The 21253-nt window shown below is 42.2% G+C and overlaps 2 protein-coding genes across 8 annotated transcripts in view; one reads left to right on the forward strand and one right to left on the reverse strand.

Annotated features, from left to right (window-relative positions):
- The window catches only part of LOC121269660 (glucuronokinase with putative uridyl pyrophosphorylase), a 55286-nt gene extending 52674 nt beyond the window's left edge, over window positions 1–2612 (reverse strand). For all 7 annotated transcript variants that reach the window (XM_041174438.1, XM_041174437.1, XM_041174439.1 and 4 more), the window contains exon 1: window positions 2435–2612. In XM_041174438.1, the coding sequence (XP_041030372.1) occupies window positions 2435–2491 (57 nt within the window). In that variant the 5' untranslated portion in view covers window positions 2492–2612. The remainder of the gene's footprint in view (window positions 1–2434) is intronic.
- Window positions 1–21253, forward strand: part of sc5d (sterol-C5-desaturase) — a 76191-nt gene extending 54938 nt beyond the window's left edge. The window contains exons 5-8 of the mRNA XM_041174448.1: window positions 16148–16365; window positions 18488–18620; window positions 19413–19513; window positions 20090–21253. Coding sequence (XP_041030382.1) covers window positions 16156–16365; window positions 18488–18620; window positions 19413–19513; window positions 20090–20539 — 894 coding nt within the window. The 5' untranslated portion in view covers window positions 16148–16155 and the 3' untranslated portion in view covers window positions 20540–21253. The remainder of the gene's footprint in view (window positions 1–16147; window positions 16366–18487; window positions 18621–19412; window positions 19514–20089) is intronic.

Below are 21253 nucleotides of genomic sequence, written 5' to 3' on the forward strand. Positions count from 1 at the left end.
GTCTGATAACTAATTTTGGAATTAGTCCTGGGGCAGGTATAGATTATTACATGCTGAGTTTGATTAAAACCTGCACTTACTGCTCGATGCTGTCAGACTGCTATAGTGGGCATATTCTATGGCCGATATTAACACACTTAATAACATGATACATGAAACAGATCTGGAACACTCTACCTTCCCATATCACATAGATAGGCTCCAGACTAAGAGTCTATAGACACAATATCCAATTGACCACTGCAGTGTACAGAAAGTAACAAAGGGTCCCTGTGGTCTCCATATTTATCTCTGCCCATCATCACATCACTATGATTCAATATTTGTTGACTTGGTGCATGCTATTTCTTTACAATGACAGCACTCTACTCCTTAAAGTATGTTTTAGAAACTGTATTTAGCACAGTGGGGAGTCTCCATTAATGTTAATGTTTTGAGGGTTTCTGCAGTGTCATTAGTTACAAAGGGTTTCCTATGAAGAAAAGTTTCAAAATCATATGGGGAATAACAACTTGCATTTGTATAGTGCCTTTTATGCAGTAAAATATCCTGAGGCTTTGACAAAAGCCTATCAAATAAAACTGGTATGTCTGAATTTTTCACGCGTTGGGCGGGCTCGGCGGGAGCGGTCAGGGGTGGTCAGGGAGCCGACCGCCGCCTGCGATCGGCTCCACACAATTTCGCGCGGGCAGGCCAATTAAGGCCCACTCTGAGTGGATCGCAAGTGGCAGCACTGAGTGCTACCTGTGCGGGCGGGGGCAGGAGGGAGAGCCGGGTCTGGCACACAATTCGCGCACGCGCACAAAAGAACACTTCAATCTCCCTGAGCCATGGAGCTGCCTAAGGGAGACTGAAATGCTTTTTTAAAAAATGATTAAAGACAATAAAAATTTAATGAAACATGTCCTCTCATGTGACACGGTTACATGAGCTGTGTCATGTTTTTAATTTCAAAAGAAAGTTTTTATTTAATTTGTGATAGCTTTAGGAAACCCCATCCCGCTCGTTGATGAGGTTTCCTAAAAAAATGTAAAGGCCGCTTGGCCTTTTCGCCTGCCCACCAACCATTAAATTGGATGAGCAGTGTAAACTTCAACTTAATTACCTTGTTAATGGCCTTAATAGGCCTTTTAATTATCGGAGGGCACGCAGCTGGCTCCGAACGAAATATTGCGACGGTGCATAGTGACATCTGGACGCACGCCGGCATGCCGAAGGTAAAATTCTGGCCATAGTGATCCAAAGTATATATTAGGGCAGAACATGGTCAAAGATGTGGGTTTTAAGGAGTGTTGTAAAAAGGGAGGAAAAAAAACAGACGGGTTTAGGAACTGAATTCTAGAGCTTAGGGCCTCATTAGCTGAATGTAACATCTAAGGAAAGGGTGCTTTATAAATGTAAGATGGTTGTTGTTGTGAGGGAATAGCCTGTCAAGACATGAATCAATGGGTAAGAGCCAGGAGAGTTAGGCAATGGGATTTATTTTGGATTGCTCTATGTAACAACAGTGCCTTTTTTTTATTCATTTATTGCCCATCCCTAGTTGCCCTTGAGGTGGTGATGAGCTGCCTTCTTGAACCGCTGCAGTCCATGTGGTGTAGGTACACCCACAGTGCTATAGGGAGGGATTTCCAGGATTTTGACTCAGCAACAGTGAAGGAACGGCAATATATTTCCAAGTCAGGATGGTTGGAGGGGAACTTCCAGGTAATGGTGTTCCCATCTACCTGCTGCCCTGGTCGTTCTAGGTGGTAGCGGTCATGGGTTCAGAAAATGCTGAAAGAGCCTTGGTGAGTTACTACACTTCAAAGATACTTAATTGGCCCTGAGGTAATGAAAAGTGCTATATAAATGCCTAGTGTTGTTTCTAGCAAGGACACAATGAGTTGGCTCGTTCTCTGGGCTATAAATCACTGTGCCAGATGAATGTCACTGAACCTTACGCAGGATACCTTCTGTTGTGAAGCAATTGGCAATGAGGATTTACAGGGTTTCTGTTTGTAAGCTTTGGCGTATATAGCCACGATCCCGCCTCGTGTTGCCTGGTCACAAGAACTCTACACAAGAGTTCGAGCAAGCCATGCAACACGTACTGAACTGCTGGTAATTGTTTCAAACCGTTGTACATTCTTTCCTGCAAAAAAAATCCAGAATCCTCAAAGCTCCAGCCCCATGGCGAGTGAATCGTGTCTCGGCAAAATTGCACCTTATCTCCTAATGCTCAATGAGACGTTGCTAGCGAGAGGCAGTAAGGCCTAAGAAGCGTAGTAGAGGAGGGGGGAGAAGTCCAAAGGCAAGAATCTGGAATGGTATCGCTCCTAACTCCTGAAACCTGGCCGAAAAAGGCCCGTCACCCTGGCAATGAGATAAAGATGCGGAGGGAACTCTCAATGCTTTCAAAATAAATGCAATGTTTGTAAAGCGAGTTATTCACCTTGATCTCGCTCTCCAACAGTGTCCCATGTCCGGCGACTAGAAGTACGCAGATCATTGGGGCGACCCCAGTAACCGGATGGGCTGCAAGTCAATGAAACTGACTTCAATAAACTTGTAACAAGTCCAAGTTCGTCTTTTCAAGGATGTTAACGGTGTTTCGCAGCGTCTCCACTCATTGCTCAGCGTCCTGACATCACCGGTTACAGGCGGAGTTATACTGATAGAGCAGGATCTCTCTCAACTCCCTCTAAAGCACAAACAACAGAACTGTTGAGTTTTTCCAGGTATTTTTATTTTTGTTTTGGATTTCCAACATCCGCAGTTTTTTTGCTTTTATCTCTCTAAAGCACCATGTGCTGCTTTGTGTTCTGTGTCGTTCTCTAACATATGAATCTAAACTATAGGGCGGTCAGTAACTCTTTGTTAACTGCTTGGTTTTCCTCTTTCTGACTATTCAAATTGCCAGGGGTGTCCTTTTACGCGAGTAGGAAACCAGCGTGGGGAAAGTAAATAAAAACAGAAAATGCTGGAAATACTCAGCAGGCCTGACAGCGTCTGTGTAGAGAGAAACAGGGTTAATGTTTCGAGTCCGTTTCTGGGGAAAGTGGAAGCGTTCAAAATCATGAAACGTTTGATAGACTAAGTAAGGAGAAACTGTTTTCCAGTGGCAGAAAGGTATATATCCAGAGGAGACAGATTGAAGGTGATTGACAAGACAACCGGAGGCTACATTAGGAAACTTCTTTATACAGTGCGTTGTTGTGGTCGGAAATATGCTGCCAGAAAGGGCAGAGAAAACAGATTTAACAATAATTTTCAAAAGGGAATTGGATAAATACATGAAAGGAAAGAAACGTGCAAGGTTATTGGGAAAGAGCAGTGGAACGGGATTAATTAGATAGCTGTACCAAAGAGCCAACACATGCTTGATGGGCTGAATAGCCTCCTTCTGTGCTGTATCATTCTATGATCCTACGCAGAACTCTGATGAAGGATTGCACACTGAACATTAAAGTGTCCTTAAGATAAAAGCAAAATACTATGGATGTTGGAAATCTGAAACGAAAACAGAAAATGCTGGAAAAACTCAGCAGGTCTAACAGCATCTGTGAAGAGAAAAATAAAGTTAATGTTTCAAGTCTGTACGACTTCTTCAGAGCTAAAGAGAAGTAAAAACTTCTCTGATGCAATTTTACTGTTTAAGGGGGAAGTGGAGCAGGTGAAGCTGGATAGAAGGCCAGCGATAGGTGGGGGTAAAGGAGAGATTGACAAAGATGTCATGAACAAGAGGATAAAGTGGGTGTTAAATGGTAGTGCTACTGGCTGAAGGAGGTGCTGATGGTGGCATTAAGATAAGAAAGCAGAATGTGGTAATAGCAGGACAAGGGTAAGCACTCTGGAAAGAACAACATGAACAAGTGACAGATGGCCCTTGTGGGGGTGGGGTGGGGGAAGGGGACGGTGGTAGGAAAAAAGATCGAAAATAGGATATAAGGTGGGGATAAAACACAAAAATGAAAATAAATAAAAATAAAGATGTGGATAAAAATTAAAAATTAAAAAAATAAAAATGAATAAAGGGGGCAAGGATGGAGGAGAAAGTTCATGGTCTGAAGTTGTTGAACTTGATGTTAAGTCCGGAATGCTGTAAAGTGCCTAGTCGGAAGATGAGGTGCTGTTTCTCCAGTTTGCATTAGACTTCACTGGAACATTGCAGCAGGCCAAGGATGGACATGTGGGCATGAGAGCAGGGTGGTATGTTGAAATGGCAGGCAACAGGGATGACTGGGTCATGCTTGCTGACAGATCGAAGGTGTTCCACAAAGCGGTTACCAAGTCTGTGTTTGGTCTCTCCAATGTAGAGAACACAGTAGACAACTTGTCCTTCCACTCTTATGGATGCTGACTGCTCGATTACATATTTTCAACATTTGGTTGTAGTGGATTTATTTGCTGCCATTTTGCACAGTTGCCTGACCAAGAGGACCACATCCAACTCACAGTTCTGAAGAATAGTCATATTCAACTCAAAATATTAACTCTGTTTCTCTGTCCTCAGATGCTGCCAGACCTGCTTAGTTTTTCCAGCACTTTATGTTTTTATTTCAGCATCCAACTTTCAGCATCCATCTGGTTCACCACAACCTTCTCAAGAGCAATTAGGGATGGGCAATAAGTGCTGGCCTAGCCAACAATGCTCACATCCCATGAGAGAATAAATTTTAAAAAGTACCTTTTCCAAGGTTCAAAAATGGACAAGGAGGCAGGTGGGATCCTTGTGTGCGTGTTCAGTTGTGTGCCGAATAAAGTTCATGGAGAATATTAATACCTAATGTCTACACCCACCCAGGCACAAATATGCATAAACTTATGAAACCTTCTCATTTTAAAAAAATTGTGGTTTTCTATCACATTCCAGAGACTTGAGTACAAACTTTCGTGCAGTGCTGAAGGAGTGCTGCACAGTTGGAGTTGCTGTCTTTTGGATGAGATGTTAAACTGAGATCCTGGCTGCCCTCTCAAGTAGACATAAATGATCCCATGGCATTATTTTGAAGAGGAGCAGGGAAGTTCTTCTGAGCGTAATGGAAAAAATATTTATCCCTCAATCATCAATATGTGAACAGATTATCAGGTCATTATCATATTGCTGTTTGTGGGAATTTGCTGCATGCAAATTGATTGTTGTGTTTCCCACATTACAACAGTGACTACACTTCAAAAGAGCTTCATTGGCTGTAAAGCCTGATGTTGTGAAAAGCTCTTTATAGATGTAAATTTTTACTTGCTTTGAAAATAAGATTAAAATATCTAAGAGATATAGAAGCTGCTGATCAAAAAAACTGGGATTCAGTCAATTGAGCTAAACTGAGCTGCTTGTATGAGTAGAGATTTGACCCTTGAATGATTTGAATGTCCACTTTGGCAGGAAGAATTGAAAAGCGGTATACTATTTAAATGGAGAGAGGTTGCAGAACTCGATGGTACAGAAGGATCTGGGTGTCCTGCTACATGAATATAGGGGGATATGCAGATAGTGTGGGGAAATGTTGTAGAGGTAGATGATCAGCCATGATCTAATTGAATGGCCTACTCCTGTTCCTATGTATCACAAAATGTTAGTATGCAGGTGCAGTGAGTGATTATGAAAACAATTGGAATGTTGCTGTTTATTGCAAGAGGAATGGAATATAAAAGCAGGGAAGTTTTACTGCAGCTGTACGGGGCCCTGGTGAGACTATGTCTGGAGTACTGTGTACAGTTTTAGTCTCCTTATGTGAAGAAGGATGTAAATGCATTAGAAGTTCAGAGAAGGTTCACTTGACTCATTCCTGGGATGAAGGGCTTATATTATGAAGAAAGGTTGAAAAGTTGGGTCTGTACCCATTGGAATTTAGAAGGGTGAGAGGTGATCTTATTGAATCATATAAGATCCTGAGGGGACTTGATCGGGTGGATATGGGGAGGATGTTCCCTCTTATGGGGGGACTAGAACCAGGGGATACAATTTATAAATAAAAGGTCTGTTTTTTAACAGGGAGGTGAGGAGAGTTTTTTTCTCCAATAGGATCATTAGTCTGTGAAATTCTTTTCCCCAGAAAGCAGTGGAGGCTGGGTCATTGAATTTTATTCAAGGCTGAGTTGGATGCATTTTTGATAGGCAAAGGTTATGGGCGCAAACAGGAAAGGGGAGCTAAGATCACAGATCAGCCATGATCTTACTGAATGGCAGAGCAGGCTCAAAGGGCTGAATGGCCTACTCTAGCTCCTAAGTCCTATGTTCCTATGATGCTGGGGTTGAAATGGTTAATTTAAGTGGACTGGTTGCATAGACTTGGCTTGTATTCTCTTGAGTATAGAAGATTGAGAAGGTGACCTGATTAAGGTGGTTAAGATGATAAAGGGAGTCCATTGGATATTTAGAAAGAAATTACATCCCACGGTGGGGAAATTACAAAGGAGGGGATTTAACCTTAACATTAGAGTGAAGACGGTTAGAAGTGAAATCAAGAAACAGTTCTTCACACAAAAAGTGGTGGAAATCTGGTATTCTGTCCACCAAAATACTGTGGATACTGGGGGTCAATTGCAATGTTCAAGACTGAGATTGATAGATCTTTGTTCACCAAAGGTATCAAGAGATATGGAACAAAGATGACTTGAATGGAATTGAGGTACAAATCAGCCACAATGTAATTGAATGACAAAGCAGGCTTGAAACGGCTGAATGACCTACTCCTGTCCCATATCATCCGAAAGGCAGCACCTTGAACAGTACTGCATTAAAATGTCAATGTAAATTACCTGTTCAAGTCTCTGTAGCAACACTTGAACTCATGAGCTTCTGACTCAACCATCATTTAGATTGTGTTAATGGACACACTCGAGTTTAAGTGATATTACAGATCTAAAGAGTAGAGGTAATGAGAATGTCACATCCTAATTTGTTCCATGATCATTTACATTGACCTACATTGGCTCCTGTCTCAAGTTTAAAATTCCCTATTTCTAAATTCCACCATGGCCCTTCCCCTCCCTATCTCTAATCTCCTGCAGCCTCAAATCATCTAAGGTATCTGCACTCCTCTAATTGGCCCGTCAGCATCCCAATTTTCTTTGCCCCAACATTGGCAACCATGTTTCAACTGTCTGGATGGGCCTTAAACCCTGGAATTGCCTCCCTAAACCTCTCCATCTCCCTACCTCTTTTTTCCTCCTTTAAGACGCTCCTTAAAACCTACCTCTTTGACCAAGCTTTTGGTCATTTGTTCTAATATTTCTTTATATAGATCAAATTTTGTTTTGTAATGCTCCTGTGAAACACCTTGAGATGTTTTGTTATGTTAAAGGTGCTATATAAACACAACTTCTTGTACAGGATTTTGTGTATGCATAATGGCTGCCATACTTGCTTAGACCATAACAGTAGCTGCACATTAAAGCAGTTCATTGCACATAAAGTGCATGAAGATGGCCCCCGAGAAATGTCTCTGAAGAAGAGTCATGTCATACGGACGCAAAACATTAACTCTGTTTCCATCTCCACAGATGCTGCCAGACCTGCTGAGTTTTTCCAGCCTTTTCTATTTTTATTACCCCGCAAAATGTCATTTGTTTTCACTTTTTAAAAAAAGCTCCAGAGGTGAAATCAGCCAGATTCAATTCTGGAAAGTCCTGCTATGAAATCACTTCAAGCAGGTGTCTTGCTGTCTTTTGGCTGTTTATCAGCCCAGCTTCAGTGGAATCTTAGCCAGTGCAAAATTAATTTATAAAAATATCTCTTTGGGATTAGGAACTTAACGTTTGAAAAGAGAAAACATGTAAAAACTTTGGAACACTCTCAACAAACAAATCGCCTGTCAACTGTTTGTACATTTTTAACTTAACTGACATGTGTACAATAGTGAGCAGAGTTTTTGGTTATGTTTTGGTATGAGCACAACTCCGCTTTATTTGGTCAGAGAGTAATGCGACGCTCCTATATAACTAGAATGAGTGTTTACTCATCCAGTAAACATGCAATGTACACAGTCAGTGCACATGGTGCAACAGCATCATATTTGCATTATTCCACCAATCATTCAATTGCATTGAAATATTCCATTATCTGCATCACACACGATGCAGTTGAACTTCAGCATTAATAGTGCAGCTAGCAACATGTATGTTACTGCTTTATAATGCAACTTATACCATATTAAGGTACTGGGGACAACTCTCTGATATTTAAATTACCGATTACAAACTACAACTTACTTTCCATTACTCACCAATTTTCTAATTAGGAGAGTGGAGTCTGATGATGCAAGATTCCAGGCCATAAACTTTAGCTGTGGATGTTGATCGGAATTCAGGATGCTGTTTAAACTAACAGTCTGACATAGTCATACTCACAAAATGCTCATTTCCATCTGCTCAATTCCAGAATTCTCTATCATTGTTCCAAAAAAAATCAAAATATTCAAGATGATGAAAATCTAAAGCAGAAAACAGAAAGCTAGAAACTGATGTGTGCTGATGAAAGGTTATTGACCTGAAACTATGTTTCTCCCCACATTGGTGCTGCCAGACCTGCTGAATATTTCCAGCATTTACTGTTCTTATTTTATGTGTCCAATTCCTCAGAACTAAGTTATGCAGCCAAAACTTTGACAACCTGCTTTCTCTGCAGATACTGATTGACTTACGATGTGTTTCCTCCAGCATGTACCACCCCGCTGATAGGATAGACCCACCAAAATTTGATGTCCTATGATAAAGGCAAAACACTGTGGATGCTGGAAATCTGAAACAAAAACAAAAAGTGCTGGAAAAACGCAACAGGTCTGACAGCATCTGTGGAGAGAAAGACAGAGTTAACGTTTCGAGTCCGTATGACTATACTGAAGAGGCAAACGGATTCAAAATGCTAACTCTGTCTTTCCCTCCACAGATGCTGATGTACTATGATATGTGATATCTTTAACAAAAACAGAAATACCTGGAAAAACTCAGCAGGTTTGGCAGCATCGGCGGAGAAGAACAAAGTTGGCGTTTTGAGTCCTCATGACCCTTCAACAGGACTAAGTAAAAATAGGAGAGGGGTGAAATATAAGCTGGTTTAAGGTTAGGGGGGTGTGGGGAAGAAGTGGTGGGGTGGTTGTAGGGACAAGCAATCAGTGATAGGAGCAGATAACCAAAAGATGTCACAGACAAAAGAACAAAGAGTTGTTGAAGGTGGTGATATTATCTAAAAGAATGTGCTAATTAAGAATGGATAGCAGGACATGCAAGGTACAGATAGCTCTAGTGGGGGTGGGGTGAAATAAGACTAAAAGGGCATAAAAGGTATAGATTTAAAAATAATGGAAATAGGTTGGAAAACAAAAATCTATATAACTTATTGGAAAAAACAGAAGGAGTGGGGAAGAAATGGAAAGGGGGTGGGGATGGAGGAAGGAGTTCAAGATCTAAGGTTGTTGAACTCAATATTCAGTCCGGAAGGCTGTAAAGTGCCAAGTCGGAAGATGAGGTGCTGTTCCTCCAGTTTGCGTTGGGCTTCACTGGAGCAATGCAGCAAACCAAGGACGGACGTGGGCAAGAGAGCAGGGTGAAGTGTTAAAATGGCAAGCGACAGGGAGGTCTGGGTCATTCTTGCGAACAGACCGAAGGTGTTCTGCAAAGCGGTCGCCCAGTCTGCGTTTGGTCTCTCCAATGTAGAGGAGACCGCATTGGGAGCAATGAATACAGTAGACTAAGTTGGGGGAAATGAAAGTGAAATGCTGCTTCAGTTGAAAGGAGTGTTTGGGCCCTTGGACGGTGAGGAGAGAGGAAGTGAAGGGGCAGGTGTTACATCTTTTGCGTATGCATGGGGAGGTGCCGTAGGTGAGGATTGAAGAGTAGGGGGTGATGGAGGAGTGGACCAGGGTGTCCCGGAGGGAATGATCCCTACGGAATGCCGCCAGGGGGGGTAAAGGGAAGATGTGTTTGGTGGTGGCATCATGCTGGAGTTGGCAGAAATGGCGGAGGATGATCCTTTGAATGCTGAGGCTGGTAGGGTGATAAGTGAGGACAAGGGGGACCCTAACATGTTTCTGGGAGGGAGGAGAAGGCATGAGGGTGGATGCGCGGGAAATGGGCCGGACATGGTTGAGGGCCCTGTCAACTACCGTGGGTGGAAAACCTCGGTTAAGGAAGAAGGAGGACATGTCAGATGAATTGTTTTTGAAGGTAGCATCATCAGAACAGATGCGACAGAGGCGAAGGAACTGAGAAAATGGGATGGAGTCCTTACAGGAAGCGGGGTGTGAGGAGCTGTAGTCGAGGTAGCTGTGGGAGTCAGTAGACTTGTAATGGATATTGGTGGACAGTCTATCACCAGAAATTGAGACAGAGAGGTCAAGGAAGGGAAGGGAAGTGTCAGAGATGGACCATGTGAAAATGATGGAGGGGTGGAGATTGGAAGCAAAATTAATAAATTTTTCCAGGTCCTGACGAGAGCATGAAGCAGCACCGAAGTAATCATCAATACACCGGAGAAAGAGTTGTGGGAGGGGGCCGGAGTGGGACTAGAACAAGGAATATTCCACATAACCCATAAAGAGACAGGTACCCATGTGGGTACCCATAGCCACATCTTTTATTTGGAGGAAGTGAGAGGAATTAAAGGAGAAATTGTTCAGTGTGAGAACAAGTTCAGCCAGATGGAGGAGAGTAGTGGTGGATGGGGATTGTTCGGGTCTCTGTTCGAGGAAGAAGCTGAGAGCACCTCATCTTCCGACTAGGCACTTTACAGCCTTCCGGACTGAATATTGAGTTCAACAACTTTAGATCTTGAACTCCCTCCTCCATCCCCACCCCCTTTCTGTTTCTTCCCTCTCCCTTTTGTTTTTTACAATAATTTATATAGATTTTTCTTTTCCCACCTATTTCCATTATTTTTGAATCTATATCTTTTATGCCCTTTTAGTCTTATTTCACCCCACCTCCACTAGAGCAATCTGTACCTTGCTATCCATTCTTAATTAGCACATTCTTTTAGATAATATCACCACCTTCAACAACTCTTTGTTCTTTTGTCAGTGACATCTTTTGGTTATCTGCTCCTATCACTGCTTGCTTGTCCTACAACCACGCCCCTCCCACTTCTTCCCCCCTTCCCCCCAACCTTAAACCAGCTTATATTTCACCCCTCCTATTTTTACTTAGTTCTGTTGAAGTGTCATGAGAACTCGAAACATCAACTTTGTTGTCCGCCGATGCTGCCAGACCTGCTGAGTTTTTCCAGGTATTTTTGTTTTTGTTTTGGATTTCCAGCATCCACAGTTTTTTGTTTATCTCTGTGATATCTTTAATGTCACTACCCATCTTCTGTTTGCCAACCTCTGTAAACTTGAGGCCATGCAAAATTCTTCTACCCATGTTGTTCACTCATCGCCCTTGTGCCCACAGACCTACACAGGCTCATAGTTAAGCAGTGCCTCAATTATAAAATTCCTCATTTTATTTTCCAATCCTTCTTTCGTCTTGCCCTGTCCTATTTCTGTAACCTCCACCAGCCCCACAACCCACTGAGATCTCTGCATTCCTCTTGAGTATCCCTGATTTCATGCCTTCAACTACCAAGGGCTTAGGCTCTGTAATTCACTTCCTATAGCTTCCCATTTCACTTCCTCTCTTTTCCCCTTTAAGACACACCTCAAAGCCTACCTCTTTGACCAAGCTTTTGGTCACCTGTCTTAATAGTTCTTTAGGTGGCTTGGGGTTAATTTGGTTTGATAATACTTCTGTGAAGCACCTTGGGACATTTTACTATGTTAAAAGCACTAAATAAATACAAGTTATTATTGTTTAATTTCTGGATTGCAGTTCCTTTAATTCCCAGGCTTACATGTAATTCCAAATCTTTTATAAAAATTGTCATCCTCAATAAGAATTAACAAGCATCTCTTTTTTAAAGAGCAGAAACAATAATCTGTAATAACTAAAAGGAAATTTAACAAATTAAATGACAATATTGTCCCTGGTGTTGACTATGAACTCCAGTCCCTCTGGTTCAGGAAGGGCTTAAGCCACCAGTGGACATTCCATGATCACTCTCCAGGGATACCCGGGCATCAACATGCTGCAGAAGAGAGATGGGCAGATGGACCATTGCTGTTAATCTAATTCCTTTTAAACCCCAGGGTTACTGCATTCTGAATCCCAGGGTTGAGGAGTCCACAACCAGAGGACATGAACTTAGGGTAAGAGATGAGAGGTTTAGAGGGGTTTTGAGGGGAAATTTAACACACAGCAGGGATCTGGAACTTACTGCCTGCAAGGGTGGTAGGGGCAGGAACCCTCAACATTTAAAAGTACTTGAAATACTGTAACCTACAAGGCTACAGACTAAGAGCTGGAAAGTGGGATTAGGTTGGGTGGCCACTTTTTTGGCTAGCATGGACTCAGTGGGCCAAATGGCCTCTTCCGGTGGTATAGATTTCTTTGTTTCTATGATTACTGGCCCTTTAAATCCCCGGATTGCTGGCTCTTTAAATCTCCGGGTTGCTGGCCCTTTAAATATCCGGGTTGCTGGCACTTTAACATTGAACAGCCGATGGTTCTATTAGTGATGTCACGCGTCAGGCGACTCCGCAGCCAATCGCCGCCGAGGAGGTGATCTGTCGCAGTCGCATTAATCCCCGCCTGCTAAACGCTGATTGGTGATTTAGGAGATCCCGCCCTCTCCATTGCTTCCTCTCATTGGTTCAAGTAGAGACACCTGGTGATAAGAGCAGATCAGTTGGCCAAATAACATTGGAATGACGTCGCGCTGCGATTCGATTGGTCCCTGAAGCTGTCAATCACAGGGGGCGGTAGGGTTTGGCCGGTTCCTTGGCAACCGTGGGGCTGGAGCAGCGCGAAGCGGCGTAAAGCTGGCGGTTTAAATTAGCCCGGAGTTTCGCCTGACAGGTAGGCAGCAAATAGTCTGTTGCCCAGCGCTCGCTGGTGGACCGGGGCTGGCCTGGCCTGGCCTGATCCGATCCGGAGTGTCGCCCGCTCGTGGTAGGTGCTGGGAGAAACCATCCTTATTTCTCTTCCCCCCCACCCACCCACCCATTAGCTTGGCTCAGTTGGTAGCGCCCTCGTCCCAGGTTCAGAGGTTGAACCCACTGCAGCACTGAGGTAGTGCAGCACTGCCAGAGGTACTGCCCTTCCGATCAGACTTTCGAACTCAGCTGCACTTACGGGTGGGTGCAAACGATCCCATGGGTTTTGACAATCTGGACTCTGCTTGACAGGGGTGGGAGCTGATTCTATAACCTGGATAAATACTTGGACGAGAAAAAGGCAGGTGAAAGGTATTATATAAATGCAAGTTGTGTGTGTGAGTGTGTGTATATATTGGCACGCCATTTGCGTAGGACACAAGGGGAAAAATTGCAAGTATATGGAGAAGGAGTGGGACTAACTGGATTGTTCTATGAAAGAGCTGGCACAGACATGATGGGCTGAATGGCCTTCTTTTGTGCTGTGCTACTCTATGATAAGTGCTTATTGGAATGAAAGTGGTTGCTGCATTCTTTCTGATGCCCTGACTAATATTTATCCCCCAATCGTCATTGCTGCAACAAGCGTATCTGTCAATCTCAGTGCTGTTTGTGGGATATTGTTGTACACAAATTGACTGTTTCTTTTAGTTTAAAAAAAAGCAACAGTTGACAAATTACTTGTTGCATGTGAAATGCTTTGTGATACCCTCCTGTGAAAGGTACTACTGTAAATAATAGTTATCTGTTTCTGTTTCACAGGAGGGTGTTTCTGAGCAACACCCTCCTGTGCACCTGTGAATCTGAAAGAACAATTTATGGCCTTCTGTCTTGCTCGCAGACATAAAATCCCAGCTGTGTTATTGACAGATGCAAGTAACTTTTTAAACTAAGGTTTATGGATGGTGTAAAGTGCATTATATTTGTACTGTGTAAGTGAACAAAGCAATTAATAGTCTATACCCCAGTTACTAGACTGATTCAATAGTAGTTATTGATCACAGTTTGTAAGTGTATATACAATACACAGTTGACAGTCTTAGTGTGCTGCCAGCTCTGTTTTCCCCTTATTCTGTGAAAGGAGCTCCTGTAATTGGACAATTGAATTTTAATTTTATTAGATTACAACTAGAAAGAAAGACTTCCGTTTCTGTAGCTCCTTTCATGACCACCAGTCATCTCGAAGTTCTTTACAGAATGGAGTACCTTTTGAAGTGTAGTCACTGTTGTAATATGGGATATGTGGCAGCCTATTTGCACAGCACAACAGCAATGTGAAAATAACCAGATCACCTGTCTTTTTGTGATGCTGATTGAGGGATAAATATTGGCCAAGACACCAGAGAGAATTCCTCTTTTGAAATAGTACCGTGGGATCCTCTACACCCACCCAAGCAGGCAGATGAGGCCACAATTTAATCTCATCTGAAATCTAGACAAAGAAGCAATAGTCTAAGAGTTTACACTAACCCAGAGGGCTTCTTTATCTGTGGTTACTGTTTACAATTCTAACCTTGCACAGTAAAGATCTGTAAAATCCAGTGTCTCAGGCTTTTTATGGCTTTACTGTTGTCAATTTTGTATATACACCCACGGGGACATAACGTGTTTTATTTAAGGTGAGATATTTAAGAAACAGTGTAATGTTAGGATTTCATTTTTAATTGAGTTTATAGTTTTGGTTGGATTGGGTAGCCTTACAGCTTTGTGGTGTTTCATAGTTTTTTTAATGTGGTTAATTCCAAATAAAATGCAATTATCTAAATTAATCCAGATTGAAGTTTTAGAATATGAATCTCATTTTACCTGTTCATAGACGTAAGTTTGTGGAATGCTTAATGGAAGGGATGAAGCATTTTGGCAACAAATATCTCGCAGTGATTCCTGCTTTTGGGTATCTTGGTAATTTACAGTGGTGGAACTTCACAGCTTGATTATTCAAACTCTATCCTTCCTGGCCTCCCATCTTCCGCCCTCAATAAACTTAAACTAATCCAAAACTCTGTCTATGTCCTAATTTGCGCCAAGTTCTGTTCACTCACCATTCCCCCTATGCTCGCTGATGTACCTGGCTCCCAGTCCAGTAAGGCCTTGATTTTAAAACTCATCCTTGTTTTCCAATCCCTCCATGCTTCACTGCTCCCCATAAAACCCTCCGAGATATCAGCACTCCTCTGATACTGGCCTCTTGAGCATCCCTGATTTTAATCATACCCCCATTGGCAGCCGTGCCTTCAGCTGCCTCAGCCTTAAGCTCTGTAAATTTTTCCACCTCTCTATTCTTTTTTAAGAAGTCCCTTAAAGCTTACCTTTTTGGCCACTTGTCCTAATGTCTCCCCATGTGACTCGGTGTCAAATTTTGTTTGATGATTGCTGTGAAGCACCCTGAGATTTTTTTACTACATTAAAGTCGCAATAGAAATGCAAGGTGGTGTTGCTGGAGCAACTTTGTAACATTTACAGTTTGTGATCACAAAGATCAAAGGCTGAGCAATAGATTTGGTGCTAACGGTAACCTTGGATACAGGCAGACTTAATATATATGAATTGTAAAAATATAAGAATTTTTCACTGGAGGCTATTTTTATGACAGCTCCATCACTGATCCTGTAACATAAATGTTATGCTGTATACTTTAGAAGCAAGACTTGCATTTATAAAGCGCCTTTCTTGATTTCAGGATATCTCAAAGCATTTATAACCAGTGCAACACCTAGTTTGAAGTACAGTCACTAGTAATGTAGGAAACTGCAGCTAACTAGCCACAGAAGAAATGGACCAAAGGTGAACAAAACAATCCACACAAATCAGTGGTTTAAATTAAATAATTTTGGAAAAACATGAACTGATCCTGGGTATTCATTTTACCATTCTTGCACTGTGTTGCAGATGGCTGCCCACTATTCCCCCCGACTTCGAAATGACACAGTGCCAATACTTTTGATCAATCACTAAACAGATTGATCAGAAATTCTGTTCTGTTTGTTTTAAGGGAGCTGTAAAAGTGAACAGGTAAACACTGGTGTTCAAATAGTGACCAGAGGAATCTCTCCAAATATTTCTATGTTAATCTGCACACAACACGGGCCAGTCCAGTCAGGGTAACCACAAATGGAGACCTGAAAAGGATGCTAAAAATAGTCACAGCGAATTTATTTGGTAAGTGATGAACTACTAAGATCTCTCCTTTTGGTTCACAGGTTATGCCATGGATATCGTACTGCATTACACAGACTACTACTTCTTTACACCATATGTGTACCCCAGTTCCTGGCCAGAGGATGGTGCTCTACGTCAGATAATCAGCCTCCTAATTGTAACGAATGTGGGAGCTGCTGCTATCTACCTTCTCTTTGGATTGTTTAGCTATTATTTCATTTTTGACCATGCACTGAAGCAACATCCACAGTATTTGCCGGTAGGTGCTGTCTCTCTGTCAAATGTATAAATATAAGATTAAAGATTATACCAAACAGAAGGAGCCTGTTTCAGCTCTTTGAAAGAGTTATCCAAATAGACCCACTCCTGCTCTTTCCCCACAGCCCTGCAATTCTTTCCTTTTAATTATATATCCAGATCATAGCATGGTCATTTAAAAAAAGAGCAGAGATGGAGGCTTTGCTATTACTCATGAGTCACCTATTGCTTTGTTGGCTACTTGGCAGATGAAATGTCATCGTCTTGCTGTACGTACAGCCCCAGCACCCACCCCCACCCCCCCCCCCCGTAATATTTTCCACTGTGTACCTTCCATATAAAGGAAATGGAGCAAGAATTCCTGAGACAGCACACAAAGGAAAAATACAATGTTTGTAGGTTTCTAAATCATTTTGAAAGCACTTTCACTGGGACTAGCAAACGAGATTTTTTTTGGAATACAGCTTTCTTGCTACAAAGTCACTGTTTTTGCCTCCATAGTCCATTACTTGTGCTTCATTTTATTTTACCTTCTGTTCTTTATTCCTGTATCCCTCCTCTGCAGAACAGCTTGCCTACAAGTACCCTCTTTTAGTTAGGAAGAAATGTCTTACTGATTGAGGTGTGGTTTTAGCAGTCTGACAGCCCCCACCTCTTTCCCCCCACCCCCACCACCCTTCTATCCTTGCTTGCACTGTGGTTTCAAAGTGTGGGGCATTTTTTTTCCATGATCTTCACACTTTTATCAGACTTTATTAATTAGATAGGGGGTGAGTTAGCTCAGTTGGTTGGGTGGCTGGTTTGTGATGCAGTGTGATGCCAACAGTGTGGGTTCAATTCCTGTACTGGCTGAGGTCATCCATGAAGGCCCCCCCTTCCCAACCTCGCCCCTTGCCTGAGGTGTGGTGATCCTCCAGGCAAAACTGATCAGCAGCCATCTCTCTAATTAGAGAGTAGCCTGTGGTCCTCCAGAACTCCGGCAACTTTCATTTCATTAACTAGGTCCACTGCCTTACTTCTTACTGTCCATTACCATTAATGGGATTACAGGTTTTACAGAGGGACTGGTGAATTAAGACTTTGTTTTTTTTTGGAGCTGGGAAAGTTAATGAATGGTCTATTTGAGATCTTCAAGGTAAATGGTGTGGAATAGTAGCATCCCGCTGACTGAGGACAACCCCAACACAAATTAAACGGAAGGGTAGGATTTCTTCACACATGGTGGTTAGAATGATAGAAAATTTACAGCATTGAAAGAGGCCATGTGGCCCATTGTGCCTGCTTTGGCTGAAAAATGAGCCACTTGGCCTAATCCCACTTTCCAGCATTTGGCCTGTAGCCCTGCAAGTTACAGCACTTAAGGTGCATATCCAGACACCTTTTTAATGAGTTGAGGGTTTCTGCCTCTACTACCCTTTCAAGCAGTGAGATCCAAACCCCCACAACCCTCTGGGTGAAAAAATGTTTTCCTCATTTCCCCTCTAATCTTTCTACCAATCACTTAAAACCTATGCTCCCTAGTCGCTGACCTCTTTGCTAAGGGAAATATGCCTTTCCCACTCACTCTATCCCGGCCCCTCACAATTTTATACTTCACAATCAAATCTCCCCTCAGTTCCCTCTGTTACAAGGAGAATAACTCCAGCCTATCCAATTTTTCCTCATTGCTGCATTTTTCCAGTCCTGGCAACATCCTTGTAAATCTCCTCTGTACCCTCTCTAGTGCAATTACACCCTTTCTGTAATAAGGTGACCAGAACTGCACACAGTGCTCAAGTTGTGGCCTAACTAATGTTTCATATACTTCCAGCAAAGAGGTGGAAGTTCTCTGCTGCAAACCATTGGTGGACATTCTTTTGAAAAGGGAATTAGATAGTTGCTTGAAGGATAATAAAAAGCTATAGAACACAAGGTGTGGGAAGGAGATTGTAGTGTGCTTAGGTGGGGCTTAGGAGAAAAACAGCACGGACTTGATGGGCAGAATGACCTGTTTTCTGTGCCATGATTTTAAAAACAAACATTTGAGTTGTGTGCACGCAGTTCCATATTTTTGGAAACTGAGGCAATTCAAATAGTTTCTGTGGATATCTTTGAAACCAATCTTTTTCTCCCCCCTTCTATAGAATCAAGTGCAGCGCGAGATAAAATATGCTCTGAAGTCAATGCCATGGATGAGCATTCCAACAGTGGCTTTGTTCTTTGCGGAGGTCCGAGGGTACAGTAAATTGTATGACAATATCGAGGATTCCCATTATGGTAAGCTTTTTTAATGAAAAGAACAATGGAGGAGAAATGGGAATGCCAAGAGGATCAAAATTCCACTGGAATGTGGATGTGGATTTGACATTTCGTTTAATCTACTTGCACTATTAAAATGCAACTATGGGTAGTGAGCTGAGATCGGGCATGTTCTTGAAACCTGGAAGCTGTTGGCTGAATTGAGAACTGAATGGACTTGTTGCTTTGGAAAAATCGCAGTTGAAAGAAGCAAGTTTCAATTCCCATTCTTCTGTGTTTCCCCACCCTAGATTCCAGCATGGTGAGACCCTGAATTGCATTTTGTATCAGCTGCCTAGGCCCTGAGCCCTGCAATTCCCTCCCCAAACCTTTCCGTCTCTATTTCTCTTTCCTCCTTTAAGACACTTCTTCTTAAAACCTACCTCTTTCTCTAAACTTTTGGTTACCTTTCCTAATGTGGCTCGTTGTCAAATTTTGTCTGATAGCACTCCTGTGAAGGGTCTTGGGATGTTTCACTATTTTAAAGGTGCTATATAAATGTAAGCTATTGTTATTTATGGAACACCTGCTTGAGTCTTGTGGGTACTTCAATCACTGAAGGGAAAAGCAACATTAAAATGGCTGCATGGAAAGAGCAGTAAGTCCACATGGATTTTTAACTCTCATTCCACCTGGTGGATGCCATATGGAGGGAGTTTTGCCCCTCTCTCTCCTTGAGTCTGTGGCCCATGTGTGTGTAAAGACCTGGGTATTCTGTGTGATTTATATCATGAGCCTGCCACCCTAACCTTGACCTTGCTGTTTGATCAGGTTGGTTTGGAGTGGTCCTCAGTATGGTCTCCTTTCTCTTCTTCACGGACATGTGTATCTACTGGATTCATCGGTTTCTCCATCACAAGCTCTTCTATAAGGTGAGGTACACTTAGTGTTAAATGGTAGGTTGTGAATTTACAAGGCAGCACAAGTTTGTTATACAGGTAACTAAAGAGAAGAGATTTGAAAATAAGGATTAGATTTGATTGTCACGATTAGAAAAACCTTTCAATGTTGTATTGATGAGTGGGAGGTAATTGGACATAACTAGCTTTGCTTCCATAATATTAAATAGCACAGAAAGCCACTTGCCCCATTGTGGCTGTTCTGGCTCTTTGAAAGAGCTTTCCAATTAGTCCCACTCCCCTGCTCGTTCTTCAAAGCTGTGCAAATTTTCCTTTTCACATTTATCCAATTCCCCTTTGAAAGTTCTGCATTGCCTGAAAGGGTTTGTGTCAAGAACCTGTTACTAACCTTATTTCCACTTCATGTATTTTTTTTTAAAGTTTGGGATTTTTCATCATTGCAGCTAACCCTGATTTAGGTGCTAAAAGAAACTGAGGGTGGGTTTGGCTAGACGATAGTTTGAAGATCATCTCATGTAAACTCCAAACTGCATGCCTTTTAGTTTCATGTGATCACTAATGTGAAGATCTTTGTAACTTCTCCTACAGCATTTACATAAACCCCACCATATTTGGAAGATTGCAACCCCGTTTGCAAGTCATGCTTTTCATCCTGTGGATGGTTTCCTACAGAGTATCCCGTATCATATCTACCCCTTCCTTTTCCCACTGCACAAGCTGGTCTACCTGGGCCTTTACATCTTTGTCAATATCTGGACAGTGTCCATTCACGATGGAAACTACAGAGTACCTAAGATCTTTGAGGAGGTCATCAATGGAGCAGCTCATCACACTGACCACCACCTGTACTTTGACTATAACTACGGGCAGTACTTCACACTCTGGGACAGAATCGGAGGCTCCTACAAGTGCCCCTCGGCCTTCGAAGGCAAAGGACCGCATGATTACCTGAGGAAACTGAAGGCTGAGGGAAAGCTGTGTGGCAGCTCTTCCTTCAATGGCCACGCAGCCAATGAAAAAGTCTGCAAAGAGGAATGAACAGCTCCCATTCCCTGACTTTGCCCGTGCTTTGTTCCTGTGAAGCGCTCTCATCCTGCCAAGAGCAATATTATGAATGACACATAATCCAGGCATAGCTCAGTGCTCTGATTTACTGTATTTTATCACTACAAATAAGGCCTATTGGAAATGTGCAGCAATAAAAGACTACTTGTAGCTTTGTGAGTGATGGGAACCCCCACTTCACTAGCTTTTTTGCAGATTGGAAATACTTTGTTAAAATTTCTGCAGATGGCTACTTTTATGTGGCACAGGAGATCTGCAAATTAGGGTCTCGACATACTACTGAACTGAATGCTTTGTTATTGCCATATCTAGGGTACAGGTGATTCTTAGTTGTTGTCTAGTTTTAATTTAGTAAGATGTTATAACAAGAATAGACTGCTAAAGGATCTGGATCATTCTGATGATTCTAAGCGATTTTAAGACATACAGTTTCTGTGCTGTACAGTCTTTGGTTTTGGAATGTTTGCAGAATAAAATCATATATTGCTTTTCAATGATGGGTAATCACAAAAATATTCCCACATATAGATGATGGTAAACATGAAATGAGTTAATGTGAACTATTATTTGGGCTCAAGTTTGTACCTTAAGTTGTCCTGTTTAACATTTGCTGCCTACTTTATATTGTATAATATTATTTCTTTGGTCATGTGATGGAATATACAGTAAAATGCCATGCTGCTTTAA

The sequence above is a fragment of the Carcharodon carcharias genome, chromosome 25 (assembly GCF_017639515.1).
Source record: "Carcharodon carcharias isolate sCarCar2 chromosome 25, sCarCar2.pri, whole genome shotgun sequence".
Classification (NCBI taxonomy): domain Eukaryota; kingdom Metazoa; phylum Chordata; class Chondrichthyes; order Lamniformes; family Lamnidae; genus Carcharodon; species Carcharodon carcharias.